A 20,099-nucleotide genomic window follows, 5' to 3' on the forward strand; every position below is an offset into this window, starting at 1 on the left:
ACGACACAGGCATCACAGACCGCGATGAGCTTGCAACATGCTGCGGGAACACGGTGGAAGCGTGAAAAACGCCTGAAGGTGAGGCTGGGGAGGAAGGTGACGGCATGTGCGTTTGATGGGGCTACCAACTCGGCAATTGCAGGCACTAACATCAAACCAAAACAGCCGATTCATGTACCAACGATTCAAGGGGACAGCACATGGCCACATAACACATCCGTACGTCATCTGTAAAAACAGCTCAATTGTGAAGAAACGGGCTAATCTAAATGACAAGCTCCGCCCAGACTGACCAGACGGCGGCGTAAAATACCGAACCCGGACCGGTAACTTCCTACACCCCGGATTATCGGGTCGCCGCAGAGGCATAAGCCCCCCCCCCCCCCGCCGTCCCGACGAGGCTATCTGTGAACCACCTGGGTAGCGCATTCGTTCGGTGCGCGTGCAAACATGGATGGGAGATCTTTCGCGCAAACCTGACTTCGGCAGGCTTTTCGTCGACCGACTACTACCCGGAAAATGGGGTAGGAGCTTTAGAGGCAGCAGCTGGGGGGTTACTCCCTGCTGTGGGATTACGCTGTGCTGATCGGCGCTCGCGGTGTTGGATTCACGAGATGGCCTGCCTCTAAATGGACCCTCCCATCTGGTAACCCACCCCGAGGGTACGGCCTCACTCCAGGACACTGGAGTCAGTCTTCTGACCACCGGCCCCGAGGAACTGGGACGGGCCCGCGTCCCAATTTCCGAAATTCCAAATAGCCCAGAGCTATTACGCGCCACGACGGGCATCCCGACAGCTAGCGCGTTGTCGAGACTATCCCACAAGGGTGCCGAAAGTACGAAACCTCTGCCGCGTATAGTGTACGGTGTGCAAATGCGTCTATACCAGTAACCCGAAAATGTCCCGGGACAGGCCCCCAAAATATCAAGAATACAAGGCCTTCCGTCGGCTCCATGTCCCCACAGTGCGGCGGCCTGCCCATCCTTCACCTACGGTGCCCGGTGCACCGCTCGGCCGAGCCGGTCGCCGCCTCACCATTGTCCTCGCCGTCCGCCGGCCGGTCGGCGTCGCTGCCCTCCTCCTCGGCCGGCGCCTCCTCGCGCAACACGCGGCCCAGCTCCCGGCTGACCACGCTGTTGCGGAAGCGGGCCGGAAGGCGGCCGCGCGAGCGCCGAGAGCGCAGCAGCGGCGCCGGCGGCGCGGCCTCCGCCGCCGGCTTCGGCTCTGGCGGCGGAGACGCGCATCACAGCGGAAGTCACTCGAGTACCTCGTTGGACACATAGGTGTGCAAAATGCGTTTTTTGAAATCACTGCACCCGGACAACTCAATCCGACTACACCAGCGCAAGAGGTGGACTACCGCCGGCCGGCGACGCACCCTTTGGCTTCTGCTCGGCCTTCCTGGGCCGTCCGGGCCGTCTTTTCTGCAGCACCACGCCGTCCTCGGTTAGCTGTCGCTGCAGCTCGTTACCGGCCGGGTACAGCTGGCCTGTGTCGGCAGCGCCTGGAGACCGCCGGCCACGTGCAGTCAGAGGCCAGCAGGGGAAGCTGACAGAGTACGGGCCGCCGTGAGCAACATCCGCCAGATCGCGAATATTCGAGCTAACGTGATACACATCGTCACTGCTCGTGGCCGCACCTGGAGGCAGATCCTTTGCAAAGCAGTACAGGCCACAATATTCTCGGAACTTCGCAGTGATGAGCCAGCGACCAGCTGGTAGCGTCACGCCCCCTAGCGGCGGAGTCAGACCACCGACCTGCGTGCGGCCGGCGCAGCAGGACGCTGATGGTGCGCTGGCCGTCCAGCGTGCGGTCCAGGAACACCTGGGTGGCTGTGACGCTGAGGTAGCAGGAGCTGCACACGCGGCGCGGGTGTTGGCCATCGTCGCACACCTGGTGAACAGCAGAGTTAATTGTGGCACCCATCAGCTGCCCTCCACAACCATACCCCTAATGATGGGTGCAGACATTGGTGCTTTTGATTCCAGAAATGGATGGCATTGTTGCAAATGGCATGGAAGAATGGGATCTCACCTGTATGGGCAGGTAGCGGTTGATCTTGATGTAGAAAGGCTCTTCATCAGTGGTGTCAAATATCAGGACTGAGTTTTCACTCTCAAAGCCACAAAGGCGGCAGATGGTGCTGTCAGCCAGGCCTGTGCTCCCCATGGCTGCTTCTCACCTGTGGTAAGTGTTCACTGTCATCCTCATCCACCATGTCAGCAACCATGTAAGTATTTGTTAGAATGTTTGTGCAGTAGTGTAGTATAAATGCACAAAACTAACATGCATCCTGCACCAATACTTCATAAAAAATGCATTTTAAGAACTTTTAAGCTTGAGCTGCTAGTTTCTACAACATAGATGTATGGTGTAATGCATCTTTTTTACAGTCTGGCAATAGAAAGCATGTGGCTCCATCACCATTTGATATTTGGGGATCAATTGGTTCAGCAATTAGGAAAAGAAAATATAAAAATCGTAAACACATTGTCATAAATGCACTTTTGGAAACATAATTTTCTCAAAATAAACAAGAACATCGTCAAACAAAGATAATGGTGCATGCATGCTTTATTTCTCATGGCTCATAGCTAGCAATTGGTATACACACAAGCTCACCAAACGAATTATCAATTCACCTTGCGAAACTGAACCCCTTCTCAAATCCGCGAAATACTGCAACCAAGGGTGTGTTTAACTGAGGAACCAAGATATGGTAGCTTAATATTTTCCGCCTCATGACGTCATTGGATACGATTCTATGCGCTAGCCAAATGACGTGGTCCTGGTGCCCCAGCGTTTGTGCTGTGGTCTGGTCCTGGGCAGTGCGAGCCCCGGCTGGGCATGTCCCTGGAGATTTGCTGACGCTGTCTTCCCGTTGAAAAAAATAGGGCGAGACGTGGATCAGTGTTTCATCTTCATCGATTGGGGATGAATTGCAAATTGGGTGACCGGGCACAAGATCCATGGCGCTGATCAGCTCCAAGGCCTGCGTTCATTTCATTCGTCATGGTTTGGGCGGTTTCAACTCTGCGTTGTCTGCAGCGAAGGCTGAGGCATCTTGTTTGCATCAGAACGCTATCAAATGATCATCGGTGGGTAGGTTTTAAACTTGCATTGAGCTATGAGTGATCCATGCGTGGCTCTGTTTTGAAGTGCGCTGCTTACAAGCTAGGTTTCAGTTGCTATTAGCAAGTGCATTCTTTGATCAGTTGGCTACTATGCCATGCTGCTATGCTATGTTGTGCTTCAGACTGGCTTATCATCAGTCACCACAATGACTGGCTAATAATAATTGTCACAATACCATGATTGCCTGTAGCCAGCCTCCCACTGCTGGTTGGCAGGTACTGGGTAGTGCAGTTTTAGTTCAAGGTAAACATGAAAATTGTCCAGATTTTAGGTAGCCTGACATACAAACTACCAATTTTCTCAGTGATCTTGTAAGTGTTATTGGTGAAAAATGTATTTATCCACAGGCCAAACCTGAGGGGCCGTGACATCATAAATGGTGATTTGAGTTCTGATGAGCTCAAGACAGTATTATGGACTGCTACAGACATCAGGAACAGGGTTGGAGAGGAAAAAGAGGTATTTAAGCAAGGTAGATTTCCTATGTTTTGAGCATGTTGTCTTGCTCTCTCACTTTAGACAATGCAATTTTTAGTCTAGCTTTTCATGCCTCAAACAAGGTGCTGCTGTCAAGTAATGGATGATCATTACAATTTTTATTTTGCAGTTCCATTACCATGGCTTACTGTGATCTGAAAGGCTTAGAGGAGAAGAAATGTGCAGATACTTGGTAGAAATGGGTTCAGCAGGAAAAAGTATGTTTTTATCTTCAGATTGCACTTGGCTTAATATTTCCAGCTGCATTCACCTGCCATGGCCTTTGGGAGTCATGCTTGGCCTTTGAGAGTCAGGATTGCTGAACAAAAGTTTAGTTATGGCTGAAGCTTGTTTAACATTCCCTTTCAGGCACTCATCTACTTGAAGGGAAAGTCAGTGACTTTGCTCCAGGAACATGGAGAACCAGACACCTTAAGCTCAGTGGCTATAACAAGAGCCACCCACTGCCTGGGTGGAGATGTGTGCAAGATGGTTGTTAACTTTAGTGAAGTGGATGCCTCTGATATGGCTAGGTATGTGTTTGCCCAGTTTTGCTACCCTAGACTGCATTCACAATTCATAAGTTGTGGTTGGACAGTGATCAAATTATTAAATGTTAATGGGCAATGGAAATGAAACCATGGTGAACATGGTCCTTGGTGCATTATCCACAACATTTGTGAAAGGGGATCAGTTATGAAAATGTTCAACAATTGAAGAATGATGCTCATCCCACTTTGCTCACAATAAATGACATCAACAAAAACATTTTGCTCCTGTCACACACAGCATCCACGTCGATGGCCGTGCTAACCGACCTCGCGCGTGCCGGAGTTGCCCGCAGTTCGCTGTCGGCGATGAGTGACGTCATCGCTGTCAGCTGCCGCCACCAGACGTCTGTGCAGCGCGTGGCAGATGGCGCCACCGTCCCGGTGGTCTGTTTAAGAAGCCAGGGCCACGACCCGATCACCGTGTTTGCAGAGCTGCTTGCTATGCTGGACCACTATGGGTAGGCGACTCGAAATGTATTTGCCCTCCCAACTGAGAACTGATGAATGCTGATTTGCTCGGGAAAGTGTAGAGTCTTCCAGTGAGCTTAAATTTCACGCTATGGCGCGGCCAACACAACAGTAACTACCTCTTCGCGACGATAAATGCTAATAAATGCCACTGTTGCAGTGCATGGTGAAAGTGCTCCCGTGGCTAGAAAGGCCTCATTTATACCGCCCTACAGCCTAGTCATCGAGCCATTGCTGAGGACTTTTATGTTCAGCCTCATCAGCTAAATGTATTTGAAGCAAAGCAATGAGAGTGGGTGTCCTCCTTCGGCGCACCGCGGCTCCATGTGACGCCGTGCGGCGCGCGCTTTCCAGCCACCTGAAACGGCTGACGCTGTCCTGGGTGGGTCCGGCGCGTGCTCGTCTCTACACCTACCTGCAGATGATGCCCAGGCTCGGTATGCACCTGCGCTTCTGCTGTCCGGAGGTGGGTGGTGGCGGCAGGCGGTACGAGGCTTCCCCGTAGGCTCGCACGCAGCCGGGCCGACTCTCGTATCAGGGATGGACGGGTGGATTGCGGCCATGTGCAGCAATAGCGATGATGTGTATTTTCCCAGCGAGATTGTGCGGAACCGGCGGACTCCCAGATCAAGGGCCAAGTGTGTTGGTCGCAGCATGTCCAATGAGGAACGATACTGATCTCTCCGACGAGATTGTGTAGGAACCGGCTGACTGAGATCAGTGTTGAAGCCATCTTTTCAGCATGCAAGCGTTGCCTTGCTGAGGCGTGAGAACCGATATGTGGGGCTTTGGAGCACAATACAGACCAGCACTGAGCCCGTCGAACTGAGGCCGTGCTGATAGCCAGAGTGAGCTGTCCTGCCGCGGAACGCATCATTTGGCAGCCCGGCTCGGGTATTGTCTAGCTGATAGCTAGTTCGCTCAGGCTTTACCTTGCCCGGTCTTTAAGCAAAAAGAAAAAACGACAAAATAAATGAACGCTTATGGATCTGTTTTTACCGCGCACGCCGCCACACAGCCACCCTGCCCTCTTTGAGCTTCTGCTAACCGACCACTATATAAACTGTGAGCGGACGGCTCGCTTGTTACGTCTGGGACTCAGATCTAGTGCCGGTGACCTGCGTCCTCAGTTCTGCCCTCCACCTTGCGGATAAGCGCTCAACATTGTTAGGCGTGTTGCAGCCATAGCTTTGCGAACTGTGACCAGACGCTCCAGGAAAAGACCGCATATTACAAATATGCAAAACACGCATTGAAACTTTCAGTGCGGTTACAACCCCCATCGTAACTGTTAAAGTCAGCGTTGTTGTCCTGGCAGACGGAGGACGTCGGTGAGGCCGAGTTCGGTGAACTGGTGCGCCGCACGATCCGACTCAACACCCAGTTCAGCCGCTGCGCTACGGTCGACGAGGCCACGTACCGTGCGCACGTGCTGGCCACCACGGGCCACGGTCACGAACACCTGCGGATCGGCGAAAAGGTAGGGCATCAACGCTGCCGTCCCTGAGGCGCGGCACTGTCGGCTAGCACGGCCGATCACATCTCACCGCGTGTATGTGGGGGGGGGGGGGGGGGGACTCTCCATCTGATAAACGTTCGACCTCATTTAGGTTACCCTTCCACCGAAAAGACTTCCGATTTTTTTGTTCTTTTTGTTTGCGATCGCCTTTTTCCTTAAATTAAAACATCTCGGCATTTCGTCAGCGCTGGTTACGTCCGCTTCTTACCTCTAAAATGCAAACATTTTGTATTCAGGCACGGGTTATAGGGCCAACAAGTGATATGGAGATCGTTCAGAAATTGCACTACGCAGTTTTTGCCATTCTCCCCCCCCCCCCCCCTCCCTTTGTTATGCACTGGTTACGCCAGGCGCTCCCCTGGTGGCGCTGTGCTAAGCGCAACGTCCCATAACATAATCCGTTCGGCCCGTTGTGTTTACGTTTGCAACACAAACTCTGCATTATGATAAGTTATATTTGCCAAGTATTACGACAGTTTCCTGCAGTTGATTCCTGACACACATGACCCAAAAGAGCTCGAAGCCCAGTAACTAAACCCTTCAAGACTAACATAACAGGGCACACACACAGACACACAAAATTACAAATCACAAAAACAATATCTCCAGTGCATGCCAACAAAGTAGCTTTTGGCTGTCCGCCTCACTGGCTCATAAGCTCATAATGCAAACACCAACCTATGACAATGAACGGAACGTTCCTGCCGAAGTTGTGCGGGAGAATGTATTTTAGGCATGCTAGTTCCACTTCGGCTCTTGTTCAAGACGCCCGTCCGCTTAAACAAAGCAGAACAGCGGGAGTGATGCATGCATGATAAAACAATAACAAGTGATCCACACAAGCAAACGCTCTCCTTCCTCACCATTGTGCCGAACTGGGTCGTCCTCTCACAACCAGTTTAGTCACTACTGCGCCATTTTCCTGGCGACGGAGTGGAATACCGGTGAAGGTTGGGGTCGCGCGCTAAGTGTATTGGCGTCGCCCCGGTTCTGTGCGGCTGCAGAGGGGGGGGGGGGCTGACTGTCCCGCCTCGGGGAGCGCCGCCGAATGCTCCATGCGGATGGAAAGTGGCGAACCAGGCGGCTGGGCCGTCCGTGAGTTGTGGCAATCTCGAGGAGGCGCACTACACGGTACGCCGTGGGCTTCGGTCTCCAGCTGGGGTCACTGAAGACTTCGCTGGCGCGCACATGCTCATAGTTTCAATCGCAAAGAAGCTGAGGAGCTTCTGCTGCGCGTCGCTGATTGGGTTATTGTGCTCCTATGCGTCATGATACAGTAACAGGGACGTAGCTTCGCAAAATGAGTTCGGGTTGGAGCTTGGCTGTGAAAAATGCCTACGCTCAAAACAGCCAACAAACAGGGTTTTCCCCGGATTTGGCTCACTGCCCTCTCAAACTCTGTGTGTGGGGGAGGGGGGGGGGGGGAGGAGGAGGGGTGGACGCTTCTTAACGGCATAGGTAATTACACCGCTGTACAATAATGTTTCCGGGATATAACCGGGCCATTGGCGCGCGTGGGCGGTGCGTCATGAGGAGGGCAGTTCATAGCAGGGCTCGGACCGGCGGGCAGCTCCGCGCTCCTCTGACGCGTGCGGGCAGTGCGCCATGAGGGGAGCAGTTCATAGCAGGGCTCGGACCGGCGGGCAGCTCCGCGCTCCTCTGACGCGTGCGGGCAGCGCGTCATGAGGAGGGCAGTTCGTAGCAGGGCTCGGACCGGCGGGCAGCTCCGCGCTCCTCTGACGCGGGCGGGCAGTGCGTCATGAAGAGGGCAGTTCATAGCAGGGCTCGGGCCGGCGGGCAGCTCCGCGCTCCTCTGACGCGTGCGGGCAGTGCGTCATGAGGAGGGCAGTTCATAGCAGGGCTCGGACCGGCGGGCAGCTCCGCGCTGCTCTGACGCGCGTGGGCAGTGCGTTATGAGGAGGGCAGTTCACAGCGGGGCTCGGACCGGGGGCAGCTCCGCGCTCCTCGTGACCAAGGGCTTCGCAGGGTTCAGCTGGCACAGAGGGTTTGATATGCATGCATGCTGAGGCATACATGAATTTGGCACGGGGCATGGAGGTACATTTAACTGCAGTAAACTCCCAGTAAAATTTATGCAGTCGAGGCTCCGGACCACCTGCTGCTGCGGCACATGGTATTCACATGATAGCCAATGTAAATGAGGATGAAAACGAACGCCAGTTAATTCCATAGAATAGTGACTGACATAGTGAGGCGGCATGCTGTGGCGTAATGTCGGGAGCCTGTCCGTCCCAACCGCCGGTGAGGCGTCAGGCTGACGTGACGGCACCTGTACACCGTCCGCCTCGGGTCAGAATCCGCTTGCGGCGCCGAACACCGGCGAGAATGGTGTGTGTACTGCGCGGCCCGGGCACGTCACTCTCCAATCAATAGCGGCGCTGGCCGGTATGATGTAAGGCGGCGCGCTGTTGGCTCGTTGCTATGTAAATAGACAAGGGCTAGTCCATCAATCATACTCATCGACCGGGCACATGCTTCAAGGTCCTAGTTCGCTTGTGAATGTGGCGTGATGATCGCGTGCTTGTAAACTGGTTCCGTGGCTAAACAACAGATTTCTGCTTACAAAAAGAGAAAAAGGCATGAAGCTGAAAAGAAAATTGCTGAGTACGTTTGGTAATCCAGGCCATTGCCCTGCGTAATCTCAGGCGGTAGTCACAATGTGAGGCTATGTATCAGGATCAGAGCCCGTTATTTCGTGTTTAATCTGCTAGTTACTGGAGCTGCGGCTCTTAATTAGCCCTCACGCTCGACAGGAATCACGTATGTATGTTGGCGGAGGCATCAGTGCGCGGACTGCCTTCGTGCTGGCTGACGTCATCTCTGTCAGGAGTGCGGTGTCAGCTGCGGTGTATGGATTATGTTGCGCCTGAAGGGGAGAGGGGGGTTTTGATACCGAAGTCTGCTGTTTTCACGTGCGAAGGCCGGACGCCCTTAGCTTTCCCTCATGGCGGGCGACACGTCCGCTTTTGTTTCGCAACTAATTCCAGTTCTACTTGGAGCCAAACGAATATTTTATTTTGAACGTTACGCATGCTGCCGATGAAACCAGCAGGGAGAGGTTCTCGCCAGGCTTCAATGAAGTGTTCCACCTGTGTATGGGGGTTTTGAACTGAAATAGCCATCCTTAAGACCTTTCGGCGCTGTTCACAATCCTGCCCTTCTTGAGACGTAAGCTCCTAGTTTCTGAGCTACACGCCTGCGAAAATGGAGGTAGCATTTCGGGGAAAGTATTTCAAAGTCACCTGGGCATTCATGGCGTCATAATGACGTCATTTAAATCCTGTCATTCCATGAGACATGCGGCGATCAAGGCCAAGAAAGAAAAATGTTTGAGGCGTTCGTATGTGGCGCTCGTGAGCACGATTTCCAGACGTAACGGCCGCCAATTGGCTTTCAGTCAGTGTTGTGCAAGGTGCGATGACGCAATCAAACCATGACTCATTGATGAGCGTGGGTACTAAAGCCGTCTAGGGCACCTTTTCCACTTCAAAAGTATGCCAATAGTTGTAGGTGGGCTTGTCTCATATCTGATGCCTGCTTCACTATCTTTAAATGTGAAACATACCCCTTAACCAGTATGCATTCAGGGGACGCGGGCTGGGAATGGCCAAGAATGCACAACGTAATATGTTGACAGCGCCTTGTGACACGCAATTACGAAGCAAGTTCGAGACGAAACATATGGTTTCCTGAACCCACCACACTCAGCGAGATTCCAAAAGAAGTCTTTTTTAAGCTTACAAGAGGTGACATGCATGTCATGTAGGCCTTTTTGATAGCAGTATGCGTTAGATGACTATGTGAACACAAATCGAAATGTTTGCGATAAGCAATACGTATTATGTTTATAGAAATTACAAATCGCCAGCTTAATGTTATCTCTCACCCTCTCCACAAAGACGAGTAGTTTAAACGCACCAAGATAAACACAACGCCTGCTTCGCTTTGGCAACCAAATCCCCAATTTTTATCTATCATGCGACGAAACGACAACAAATTGGAATCTGCATTTTCTTGAGGAATCCTCTTTCCATTTCAAGTCATTTCGGGTGAAATTTTAGGTCCGTTTGATGGGTAACCAATGCCGTATTTTGTTGCAAGTGGCCCTTTTCTTGCACACCATTTTTCACAGCTAGTAGGCAGCTGGTAAGATCAGACAACGCGACATGACTACTAAAGCTGAGATGTTTGTGATACCTCGATAACAAGTCTCAAACGTGCGGGTAACGCGTATGATTCTGCCCAGGCGGGTAAGGGGTAGGACAGAGCTGCTGAGCCAACGCCAATTGTTTCGCTCGAAATCACCCCGGATGGGAATGATGGTTATACAAAAATGGTTCAAAGACGGACTGCGGCGATGGCGTACGCTGACGTATTTGTCAGTCGTCATCGTCATGCGCTGCCTTTTCGTAAGCACTCCAGGCCATTTGCAACCGTTTCGCTATGCCGCTGCGGGAATACCTCAAATGTGCGTCCTAGAATAAGTATACGTCATAATTACGTACCGGTCGAGGCGAAACGGTTAAACAGTAAAGTGGCGACGGTCCTCCATTGCGGTGGTTGCGTTGTGGGCCTTCCATATGATGATCACATGATAAAGTTGTCCTATGATGGCCGTGCGGGGAATTTTAGAGTTATGTCTGTATGATGAGCTCCTGGCGTGATGGCCGTGTGCCAGACCACCATGCAGTGTGCTCGCAACGGTCCTCCAGTGCCACAGAAGCTTTCCCCGCCCCGCCCTGCTGACCCCTCTCCCTCGCCGCCTGCAGCACGCGGCGGAGGCGCAGCTGGACTGGACGTTTGTGCAGGACCTGCCGCGCGGCTCGTCGGCCGCCGCCGACGCCGTGTTCGCCGCCAGCCGTCGCTCCCTGGTGACAGCCGCCGCCGCCGCCCAGCCGTGGCTGGCCGCCGCGATACTGGCCGAGCTGAGCGGCCAACACGAGCGGCGCGCGCCGCGACCCAACTTCGAGGGCGCCGGGTAGCGGCGGGGGGGGGGGGGAGGGGGGGGGGGCAGACCGCGGCAGGCTGGAGTGAGCGCGGACCTGTAGCCGTCTGGTGTAGGGTAGCGAGGACCGTAGGAAGGGTGCAACAGATGCTCAGGTGTTTTTTGGTGGTGTGTCAGGCAACTTGGATGTTTTGCAGTGTGCTAATCGTAATAGATGACGGTCGCCGATTTTGATGCATTTATTTCGGTTCAGGACGTCATTTGAGGTCTCGGAAACCGAAATCAAATTGTGTCCCTTGAGTCCGCCCTTAAGTAAAACGTTTGTCTTTCGCCAACCCACGTGATTTTGTTCGGGACAGTTCTGAATTCCCGTTCAAGCCCGTTGTGACGGCGCGTCAGCCGGTCTGCTGTTTCGCTGCTGCGTTGCGTTGTTGGCCCGTTTCAACCGTTCTATACATTGGCTGCTACACGTGGTCGTAGGACCACGCAATGTTGGACCCGGTTGTATGACTTGTGTAGGGATTTTGTAAGCGGGTGATCTTGCCTGGCATCGAGTACAATTGGGGAAGCAGAATACAGTTTTGCCTGGTATCGGGTACAGTTGGGGAGGCGGAGTACATTTTGCCTGGCATCGAGTACAATTGGGAAGCAGAATACAGTATACGTACCTGTGCCGATTGGCTGCCGTTTGGCACAGGCGCGTGCTCTTTGATGTCTCCCTATTTTCCAGCATTGCCAGCCACTTAGCGGGACTAAGTGTCGTCCATTGTTGTGACGATGCGTCGATATTTGCTGCCCCAATGACCCTGATACTGTATTCGCCATAGTCTAGGAAGTCCCGAATCGCGATCCAACTTATTGGAGTGAAAGTTCGTAGTGCACCCTTCCACCCGACGCAAAGGTGGCATTCATTCCTAGAAGGACACCTTACACACGGGAAGTTGGACAGCGTCTCTGGTGGCGGGTTCGTGGAGTCCATCATCACTGACTGAATGATTGTGTGCTGTCGCCACCGAACTTTCCGAGGCTCGCGCGTGCGGTGATGTCTGGAACCACATCATCATATTTGACTGCAAATTAGTAACATAATTAGCAACATTGATGGGGTTGTGTTTGTGCCTACACATAAGCCTTGGAATCCTAATGGAAAGTAAACATGTCGTCAACATTAAGGTTTGTTTAAGCTCGGCTTACGCCCGGCTCGCAATGGTGGGGCTGGAGCTCTAAGGACGCGGCTGTCTGGCGTGTAATTATTCATTACGTTCTTTGCCTTGTAGTTGCATTATTTTTCTGTATTTTATCTTATTTCCACAGGCATGCTGGGGGGGGGGGGGGCCGTCACCTGACTTGAAATGCACTTCATTCCGCTGGGTTGGAAGTGCTTTAAAATCCGAATAAAATGGAATGGAGCTGAAGCCGAACATGACAACGCGCCTGTCGCAAATTAGACTTCAACGACGTTTGTCTCGGGCACAATTATAATTACCAGAGGTGATTCCCAGGCCGACAAAAGCTTTTATTGTTAAAGAAGGGGCAGTCAGCAATATATATATATATATATATATATATATATATATATATATATATATACGTATATGGTGTGTGTGTGTGTGCACGCGCGTGTGTGCGCACGGGTCCGTGCGTGTGTGCATAAAGATACTCCAGTGGACTCATGAACTAATTGTTCGGATACCCCAGTGGGTATGGTGGCTTTCAGGGAATTGCAATTCACGGAGCATACAGAGGAATTATTACCGCGTGTGAGGGAACAGGACAAATCGGGCATACCGATATCAACCAAGAGGTGCCTTGGTGCATCAGCAACATGTTCCACTTAACTTATGATGTGGATCAGCCCAGCGTAAAAGCAATAATCACAGAAAAAGAATAACGTACGCGGCGGAATCCAAACCTGATTCCTCCCACAACAGAATCGATTCCGATTCGGCTCGATTCCGCTGAAGTCTGACACAAGTCTGCACTGGACAGGCCGGTCACGGCCGGGGCAGAGAGTGAACGAAGAGGTCCAGCTGAGGAAAGCACATGGTACGGCGCAGAGGTGTTCAACTGTGAGTACTTCTGGTGTGGAAATGTTGGCAATTTCCGTTCTGGAATGGTTGTTCCCCGTTTTCTAGCCAGGGAAATGTCTGTACCGAGGGGCTGTAAAACGTTACATGCCCGCATGTTTGACGTGATTTCCTGCTTTGTTTCGTCGCCGATGCAGCCTCCTAGTTCGACGACTGCCGGCTCGCGCCTTATACGCGGTCATAATTACGCATAAGATACACACAGACCCGTCCCGTGGTCTGCCTCGCGCTCTAACAGAGCCCCTGGCGGCCTTGCTCATCCCGTGGTCTGCCTCGCGCCCTTACAGAGTCCCTGGCAGCCGCGGTTATCCCGGGGCTTCAGCCTCTTCAGTGCGCTGTGTTACGCTCCATTTGGCGTTTCTAGGCCCTCGGGCATTGCGGGAACCCATTACAATCCCCAAGGGTTTTTGGAACGTATCAAGAGGCTAGCAGTGTCCGTGCCAGCTTGCCTTTCTTGGGATTCTCAGATCGTTTCTGCATCTTGAACGCTCTCGGGTCTCTGCTACGCGATGAACATTTTGATTGTTTCAGACGAGGTTATATTGCGCCCATGGCGCCTAAAAAGCCCGTTTTCGGTTGGCTCCCCTTCCGACTGCGCTGTTTCCGACTCTCGGCTTGCTTAAGGGCCGACACTAGTCTGGCCCGCTCGGCCGTCCCCAGACGGCACGTGCAGCCCCGCGCGTGTGGTTCGGCATAGCGTGAGGTCCGTTTCCGCCATGTCAGTGGGCTGCCACCTCGCAGGAGGTGCTTGCCTGACTGCGCTGCTCCGCGGACGTCAGTTTTAGGGCTAGACGTTTGCATTGATATTAACATTTTGAGCTGCTGATGCGGAAGGCACATGCCTTTGATGTCAGAGAGTGACGTCATTTGCATAGTGGTCGCAATTTCCTCGTTGCGGGCCGCCGTTCCTTTGTCTGATGCCCTGTATTTCTGTGGGGAGATACACCACTTTACACTATGTGCACGGCACCTGCAGTGCAATTGTTGGGCAATGAAAGAAATCGATTCGAGAGTGTCAAGTGAGACTGAGTAAATACGTTACCATTTTTAAGCCGTTTCTTTTCATGCATCGCCATAAGCTTAATGTTTAACTTGCGCGAAAAGTACGGGTCCATGCTCTATCGACCCCCTGTTCCTACGCCACAGATTGGTCGCACAACATGCTTCGCGTGCGTAGGTCCCTCCAGCCGTACACTTTTGTTCTTTTGGCTTATTTTCAAACACGCAAGTAGATAATCGAGTAGATACGATACGCCCGAGCCCCGAGGGATCGATAGATAAGTACGATCGAGCAAATGGAGGTCGCTTGCACATGCCCTTGGTGAAAACCTGCACACCACGCACCGCTATTTTTGCTCAGAATTCATTGTACTCCGTGCTTCGAGGTTGAATCATAGAGCTTATTTAGTCATCGCCTCAACGTGCGGTGATCCCTTGTTGCCAATGTGTGCTTAACAGTTTTAGGAGCATCCGGAGTTCATATCTGATAGATTTGTATCGCCTTTGTTAAGGATCTTTCGCGCGACATCACCCGACGCGGCCGACTGATAATCCGACTGATTGGACGAAAGGTCCCGAAAGAGGTGCGCAGTCTCCACCTGGTAAGTTTAAATTGGGTTCCTCTAAGTTGGAAACGACTCGTAGTGGCGCACGAACGATAAGGCTATTTTGGACCGCAGCGCTGGACCTCGGAGGTAACCACACTGGAACAATACGTTAGGGGCATTACTTCGCACGTTTGCCATTTTGACTCCTGTGCTACTTATCCAAAAGTTTTCCATGTCTTAAACATGAACTGGTTGTTTCCGCTCCATTGAGGCTTTGGAATCGTGTTCAAATTATTCGCTCCCTCCGAACTAATGAATAAGCTGACATGTCGTGAATGACATATTATGTCCTAGTGAATATAATATAAAGAATAGAATAGCATAGGACGAATGTAGTGGGCGAAATGGAGTGCAGTGAATATTCAGACTTTAGTGCAAATGATCACCCCTTAGTGTGAGAGAATCTGTCGCATGTTTCCTAATAAGGCAGCAACTAACGCTTGTTCGTCACGAAGGTGCGCATGCGCTCTACTCGGCTGCTCGCCGCACCAGCGCACACGAACACCGGCGACCGATATAGGCACATACGCACAACGGGTGCAGCTTGGCTGACTCGGCCCGGTGGGCTGCAGAGGCCGCTCTGACAGTGTTGTTTTCCGTGGGCTTGCGAGGGTCGCCAGTGTGCACGATGTGCGTGTGGTCCGACTCATTCCAGAGCTAGGTGGGGTCGGGTGGTGCGCTCGAAATGGACGCGCTGGCACGCATGGGGGGGGGGGGGGCGGTGGCTTGCAGGTGTCACTCGCCTCCCAAGGCTACCGGCGGGCAAGACTCGCAGGCGTCCCCCGCCTCCTAAGGCTGCCGGCGGGCAAGACTCGCAGGCGTCCCCCCCCCCCCCCCCCCCCGCTTCCCATGCTGCCGGCGGGCAAGACTTGCAGGCGTCTCCCGCCTCCCGAGGCTGCCGGCGGGCAAGACTCGCAGGCATACTCCGCCTCCCAAGGCTGCCAGCAGGCAATGTCACTGCGTGGCAGCGTACATACTTTTATCTGAATCCAAAGTGATGTCAAATGCGAAAAGTAAAGCACAAAATTTAAGGTGGTGATATATGGAGTGGTGAAATATGGGCAAAACCGTAGTTTTGTCCCTGGTAGTACCTCAGCACTGTTTTTGGAGTTATTTTGCTTCGAGGAAAGTGCAGCACTTCCTTTGTATTATGAATCGGGCAAAGTCCAGGATAGACCCGCATTGAATCAACTCACGGAACTCCTTTGGTCATTTTGGCCCACTTAGGCCCTTCACCTGATCAAACAAACCTGCATACGTTTCATTGCGGCATGCTTACGTGTCGCGTCTGCTGTTGGTGTCAAATCATTTACATGTGGCGTCTTCTGCTGCTGTCAAATCACTTCCGTGTTGCGTCTTCTGCTGGTGTCAGACCACTTCGTGTTGCGTTTTCTGCTGGTGTAAACCACTTCAAGCCCGTTTTTACGATATATTTCGAACGGAAGCGTGGTACAGGTGGAAGTTTTTAGCAGCGGGCATGTCAGGCCGGGTGCTAATTTTGTATCAAGATTTGTTAGACTAAACGAAAATGAAGGGCACTTTTCACTCCCTCGGAGTGATAAACAGGTCATCGAGCCTGTGTAGAGGCTATCGCGCGGTCACTCTGTGGCTGAGCCTTCGACTCCGTCCACTCGTCGCAACCTGAGCTCTGCCCCGTCACTCCGACCGCTGGCAAGGCCGTCCTGCCGGACGGATGGGCCTGGTATGCGTTTGCGTGTGTGTGGGGGAGGAGCATGAAAATGGGCATCAAACAAAAGCACACACTTCATATTGTCATATCACTGTTTTTTGGGTTCAGATATGGCCAGCTCCAAATCGTCGCCATGCATGACTTGAACTTTTCGCTTAGCGCATTTCGCACTTCGAAAAAAGAGTTGAAATCAGTTTCAGCGTACAAGCACTTGGACCAAGAGTGGGCTCAGCGTTGAGAGAGGCTAGGACCTGCTGACGCCTTTGCTCTGCTGGCACAGTAGAAATGGAGGTGGTGGTGACGGGACCAGGTCATGCGCTGTTCCCAGACATGGCCAACCTGGAAAGGTGTAGAAAATAAATATCCCAATCATTTTCACACAGCAAGAGTTGAATGCTGCTACCGACACTGTCGTCAATTCTGAGACTTGTTTGTGTGACAACATTGTCCTCATCATATAACTTGACTGACAAACGTTTATGGCATGCAACTTCACTTCTTTGGATTCAACGTCGAATTGCATAGCTAATTCGACATTTATCTAAGCGCTGTAAAAGGGTTATCAACAATCACACACAAAGTCCCACGTGCAACAGCGCACGAGCCGTGTGGATCACAGATCCCTTATGTAAAACTAACGCATAGGCTGAGCAATCTGCATAGCGTTAAGCTGTTTCACCCTATTTCCTGCCGTCCCATCGGCCGGACAGTTTCGTAAGGGCATTTTGTGTAAATGGCGATGATCTCGACGGAAGACCTAGTCGTCTTTTTTAATAATTAAATCATTGTCGGAATAAATGACACTGGTGGGTCACTCAGCAGATAAAGTGTTCGCAGTGGGGAGGATCAGAAATGTCTTTATGCATTTGGTGTGAATTTTGTATGGTGTCATTCCACACCACCCACACAAAAGACTTGTCATGTACAGAGTAATCGTTTAGAGATGAGTCTATGGTATCTATGATGATGGCTTCCACGGCACCATGCCCGCGCACGGGCATCTTGGGCTGCCCTTGGACCATCAATTGTCTTCAAAGGCTCCGGCTCGGCGCTCGGCGTCTCACCAGCCACGCTCAGCTTTGCTCTCTCCAGCCTGGCCTGCAGGCCGGCACCGGTGACTCGCGTTAGCGGCGACCGTTGGCGGACGCGAGGTTTCCTGAAGCAGCTGACCCGCCCGATGGCGCTCAGCACGGGTGACTGGGCAGCAGACGGGCCACCTCGTGTGCCCGCTGGCCGATCAGGCTGTCCACCATGTACTGCGGCTCGAGTCTGTTCCATCGACTGCTCAGCAGCAGCTCACGCAGTGTACCACTGGCTCAGGTCTGTTCCACCGACTGATCAGCAGCAGCTCACGCCGTGTGCCGCCGACTCAGGTCTGTTCCATCTGCTGATCAGCAGCAGCTCACGCCGTGTGCCGCCAGCTCGGGTCTGTTCCACCGACTAATCAGCAGCAGTTCACGTCGCGTACCACCGGCTCAGGTCTGTTCCACCAACTGATCAGCAGCAGCTCACGCCGTGTAGCACCGGCTCGGGTCTGTTCCACCGACTGGTTAGCAGCAGCTCACGCCGTGTGCCACCGGCTCAGGTCTGTTCCACTGACTGATCAGCAGCAGCTCACGCCATGTGGCAGCCGATGGGAGTGGCATTCCTCGCTGAGCCAGCCGACTGGTGATGTCAGCTTTCCTGGAGGCGTTGCGACTTGGCGACCTTGGTAACGGGCGGGACTGCAGCTCTTCTCCACCAGCATGCCTGGTGCGTTGTCCAGCACCAGCGCCGGTGGCTCATCAAGCGACGGCAGAAGCTGAAGCTGGAATGTACTGTACCCCTCCCGCACGTACGTCTCCCACCAAAATGTCTTGCGCCCCTTTCGCACGTGTATCTGCCGCTGGAATGCCCTGCATCCCTTCCGCACGTGTATCTTCCGCTAAAATGCCCTTCACCCCCTTCGCGCGAGTATCTTCCGCTGGAATGCCCTGTATCCCTTCCACACGTGTATCTTCCGCTGGAATGCCCTATGCCGAGACTTGTTATGCGGAGCGGACCCCTGGCGGTTAAAAACTGACACGAGCATAGCAGAGTGTAACGGTCCTTTCGTTGCATGGCCAAATCAGCCGCTATCCATAGGCTGTTTATCTGTCAGCCAGGTTATCACAACTTGAATAATAACCGGACAGTTACTTTATTAGCAATTTTTCGGGAAAATGCACTTACAAATTCAGGCGCATTCGAAGACGAGTATAGGTTTATAGGTATATAGGTTATATAAAAGACGAGCATAGGTTTATAGGCATATAGCTTTTATCATGGTTTTAGACGTGCAGGAGCCGCAACTATGCGACCCAACGTAATTGTGTTTCTGCAGCCCTTCGGACAGCTACGAGTTGCCTGCTTACGTCACGCCGCCAGCTGCTGAGCTTCCACGACCTATGCAGGAATCCAGCTGGCCGGTCAGAGGTCATTCGGTGCCGGGTCAAATGCCAAAGAAGGCGGAGATAAGCTCTGATGGCAGAGAATGCGGCCTGCACGGCTTTTCAATTACGGGTGAATGAAAAATGCCCGTTTAATATCAACCAACTTGAACAAGAAAAACGAGAACATCGCCTTAAAGGTCCGCTGCAGAAACAACGATGCATACCAGATAGTTCGCTCGAAATTCATCACCGAAAAAAACGTGACCTCAAGCGTCTTGAGGCAAAATATTTGGCGTAAATAATGAACAAAGCCGGTATATATGGTTCCATTAAATTTCCATTTGCCGTTTCGTCATTGTCCGCTTCTGCGCACCGTCCGCTCTCCTGCCGTGGGTCGCCAGCCCGGGCCGCGTGCCGTGTCGCCCCCCCCCCCCCGGAAACGCTGACGTCACTGCCGGTCGCCCGATGAATGGTGGCCGTCGCGAAACCATTATGGGTGCGGTAAATTAGACTAACGATCAAATGGGCCGCACATCGGATCAGTGTCCGGCCGACGTGCTGACCAGCCACAGGACCGAGTGCGGAGTCTTTTGTGGCATGCAGCCGTCGCCCCCCCCCCCCCCCACGGCGCTGGCGCCTGGGGCAGGGAGCGGGGGAGGCGTGCTGACCTAGCACCGGTCCACCAATGGTTCCAACACCCAGGCAAATGGCCATCGGTGCGCGCAGCACCACGAATAGGGCAGGGAAACTATGTAGAGGGGACCGCGAAATCTCAGCTCCAGGCCCGTGGCAGAAAAACGCCTCACAAACGTGCTTAGCCCTGGCACGACAAAAATGTTTCGAGACTCAAAGAGCGCATGAGAGACGAGTATAAGATCAGCGGTGTGGCATCCTATTCATTAAGGAAGGCTCTAGTCTCTTGATGTGTTTCCAGTTGACGCACAGACCTCTGAGCCTTTGGAAACTGTGCTCATGAACAAAAATTGGGAAAAAGGAGCAATGCAATCAAAGGAAACGAAATCAGATGCGATGATTCGATTTTACCACAATTGCAAAATGAGCTTGTCAAACCTCGAAGAACTTATGATGTTTCTAGGCATCCTTGGCCAATCACCCCACCTGGTTTTTGCAAGGTCTTGGATAGGGTTGACCTTTCTTAGGTCACGCGATTTCGCCACTTTCGAGAC

The 20,099-nt window shown here is 52.7% G+C and overlaps 1 protein-coding gene across 1 annotated transcript; it reads left to right on the forward strand.

Annotated features, from left to right (window-relative positions):
* The first annotated feature begins 2,803 nt into the window (after window positions 1-2,803).
* LOC119109963 (ornithine carbamoyltransferase, mitochondrial) lies at window positions 2,804-13,960 on the forward strand. The gene is made up of 8 exons (XM_037233709.1): window positions 2,804-3,103; window positions 3,484-3,608; window positions 3,983-4,146; window positions 4,458-4,622; window positions 4,987-5,098; window positions 5,951-6,112; window positions 10,942-11,055; window positions 13,928-13,960. The coding sequence occupies exons 2-8, from the start codon at window positions 3,531-3,533 to the stop codon at window positions 13,958-13,960; spliced, it is 828 nt and encodes a 275-aa protein (XP_037089604.1). The 5' UTR covers window positions 2,804-3,103; window positions 3,484-3,530.
* The last annotated feature ends 6,139 nt before the right edge of the window (window positions 13,961-20,099 follow it).

This window comes from Pollicipes pollicipes, unplaced genomic scaffold (genome assembly GCF_011947565.3).
Source record: "Pollicipes pollicipes isolate AB1234 unplaced genomic scaffold, Ppol_2.1 Scaffold_7231;HRSCAF=8579_pilon_pilon_pilon, whole genome shotgun sequence".
Classification (NCBI taxonomy): domain Eukaryota; kingdom Metazoa; phylum Arthropoda; class Thecostraca; order Pollicipedomorpha; family Pollicipedidae; genus Pollicipes; species Pollicipes pollicipes.

What these genes read in the sequence shown, in the direction of transcription:
- LOC119109963 (XM_037233709.1), top strand. Translation starts at nt 3,531, where the DNA reads ATGAGCTCAAGACAGTATTATGGACTGCTACAGACATCAGGAACAGGG. An exon ending in TGCGCTTCTGCTGTCCGGAG is followed by an intron (nt 5,099 to 5,950) that starts GTGGGTGGTGGC and finishes TTGTCCTGGCAG; the next exon opens with ACGGAGGACGTCGGTGAGGC. An exon ending in GCTCCCTGGTGACAGCCGCC is followed by an intron (nt 11,056 to 13,927) that starts GCCGCCGCCCAG and finishes CCGCCATGTCAG; the next exon opens with TGGGCTGCCACCTCGCAGGA.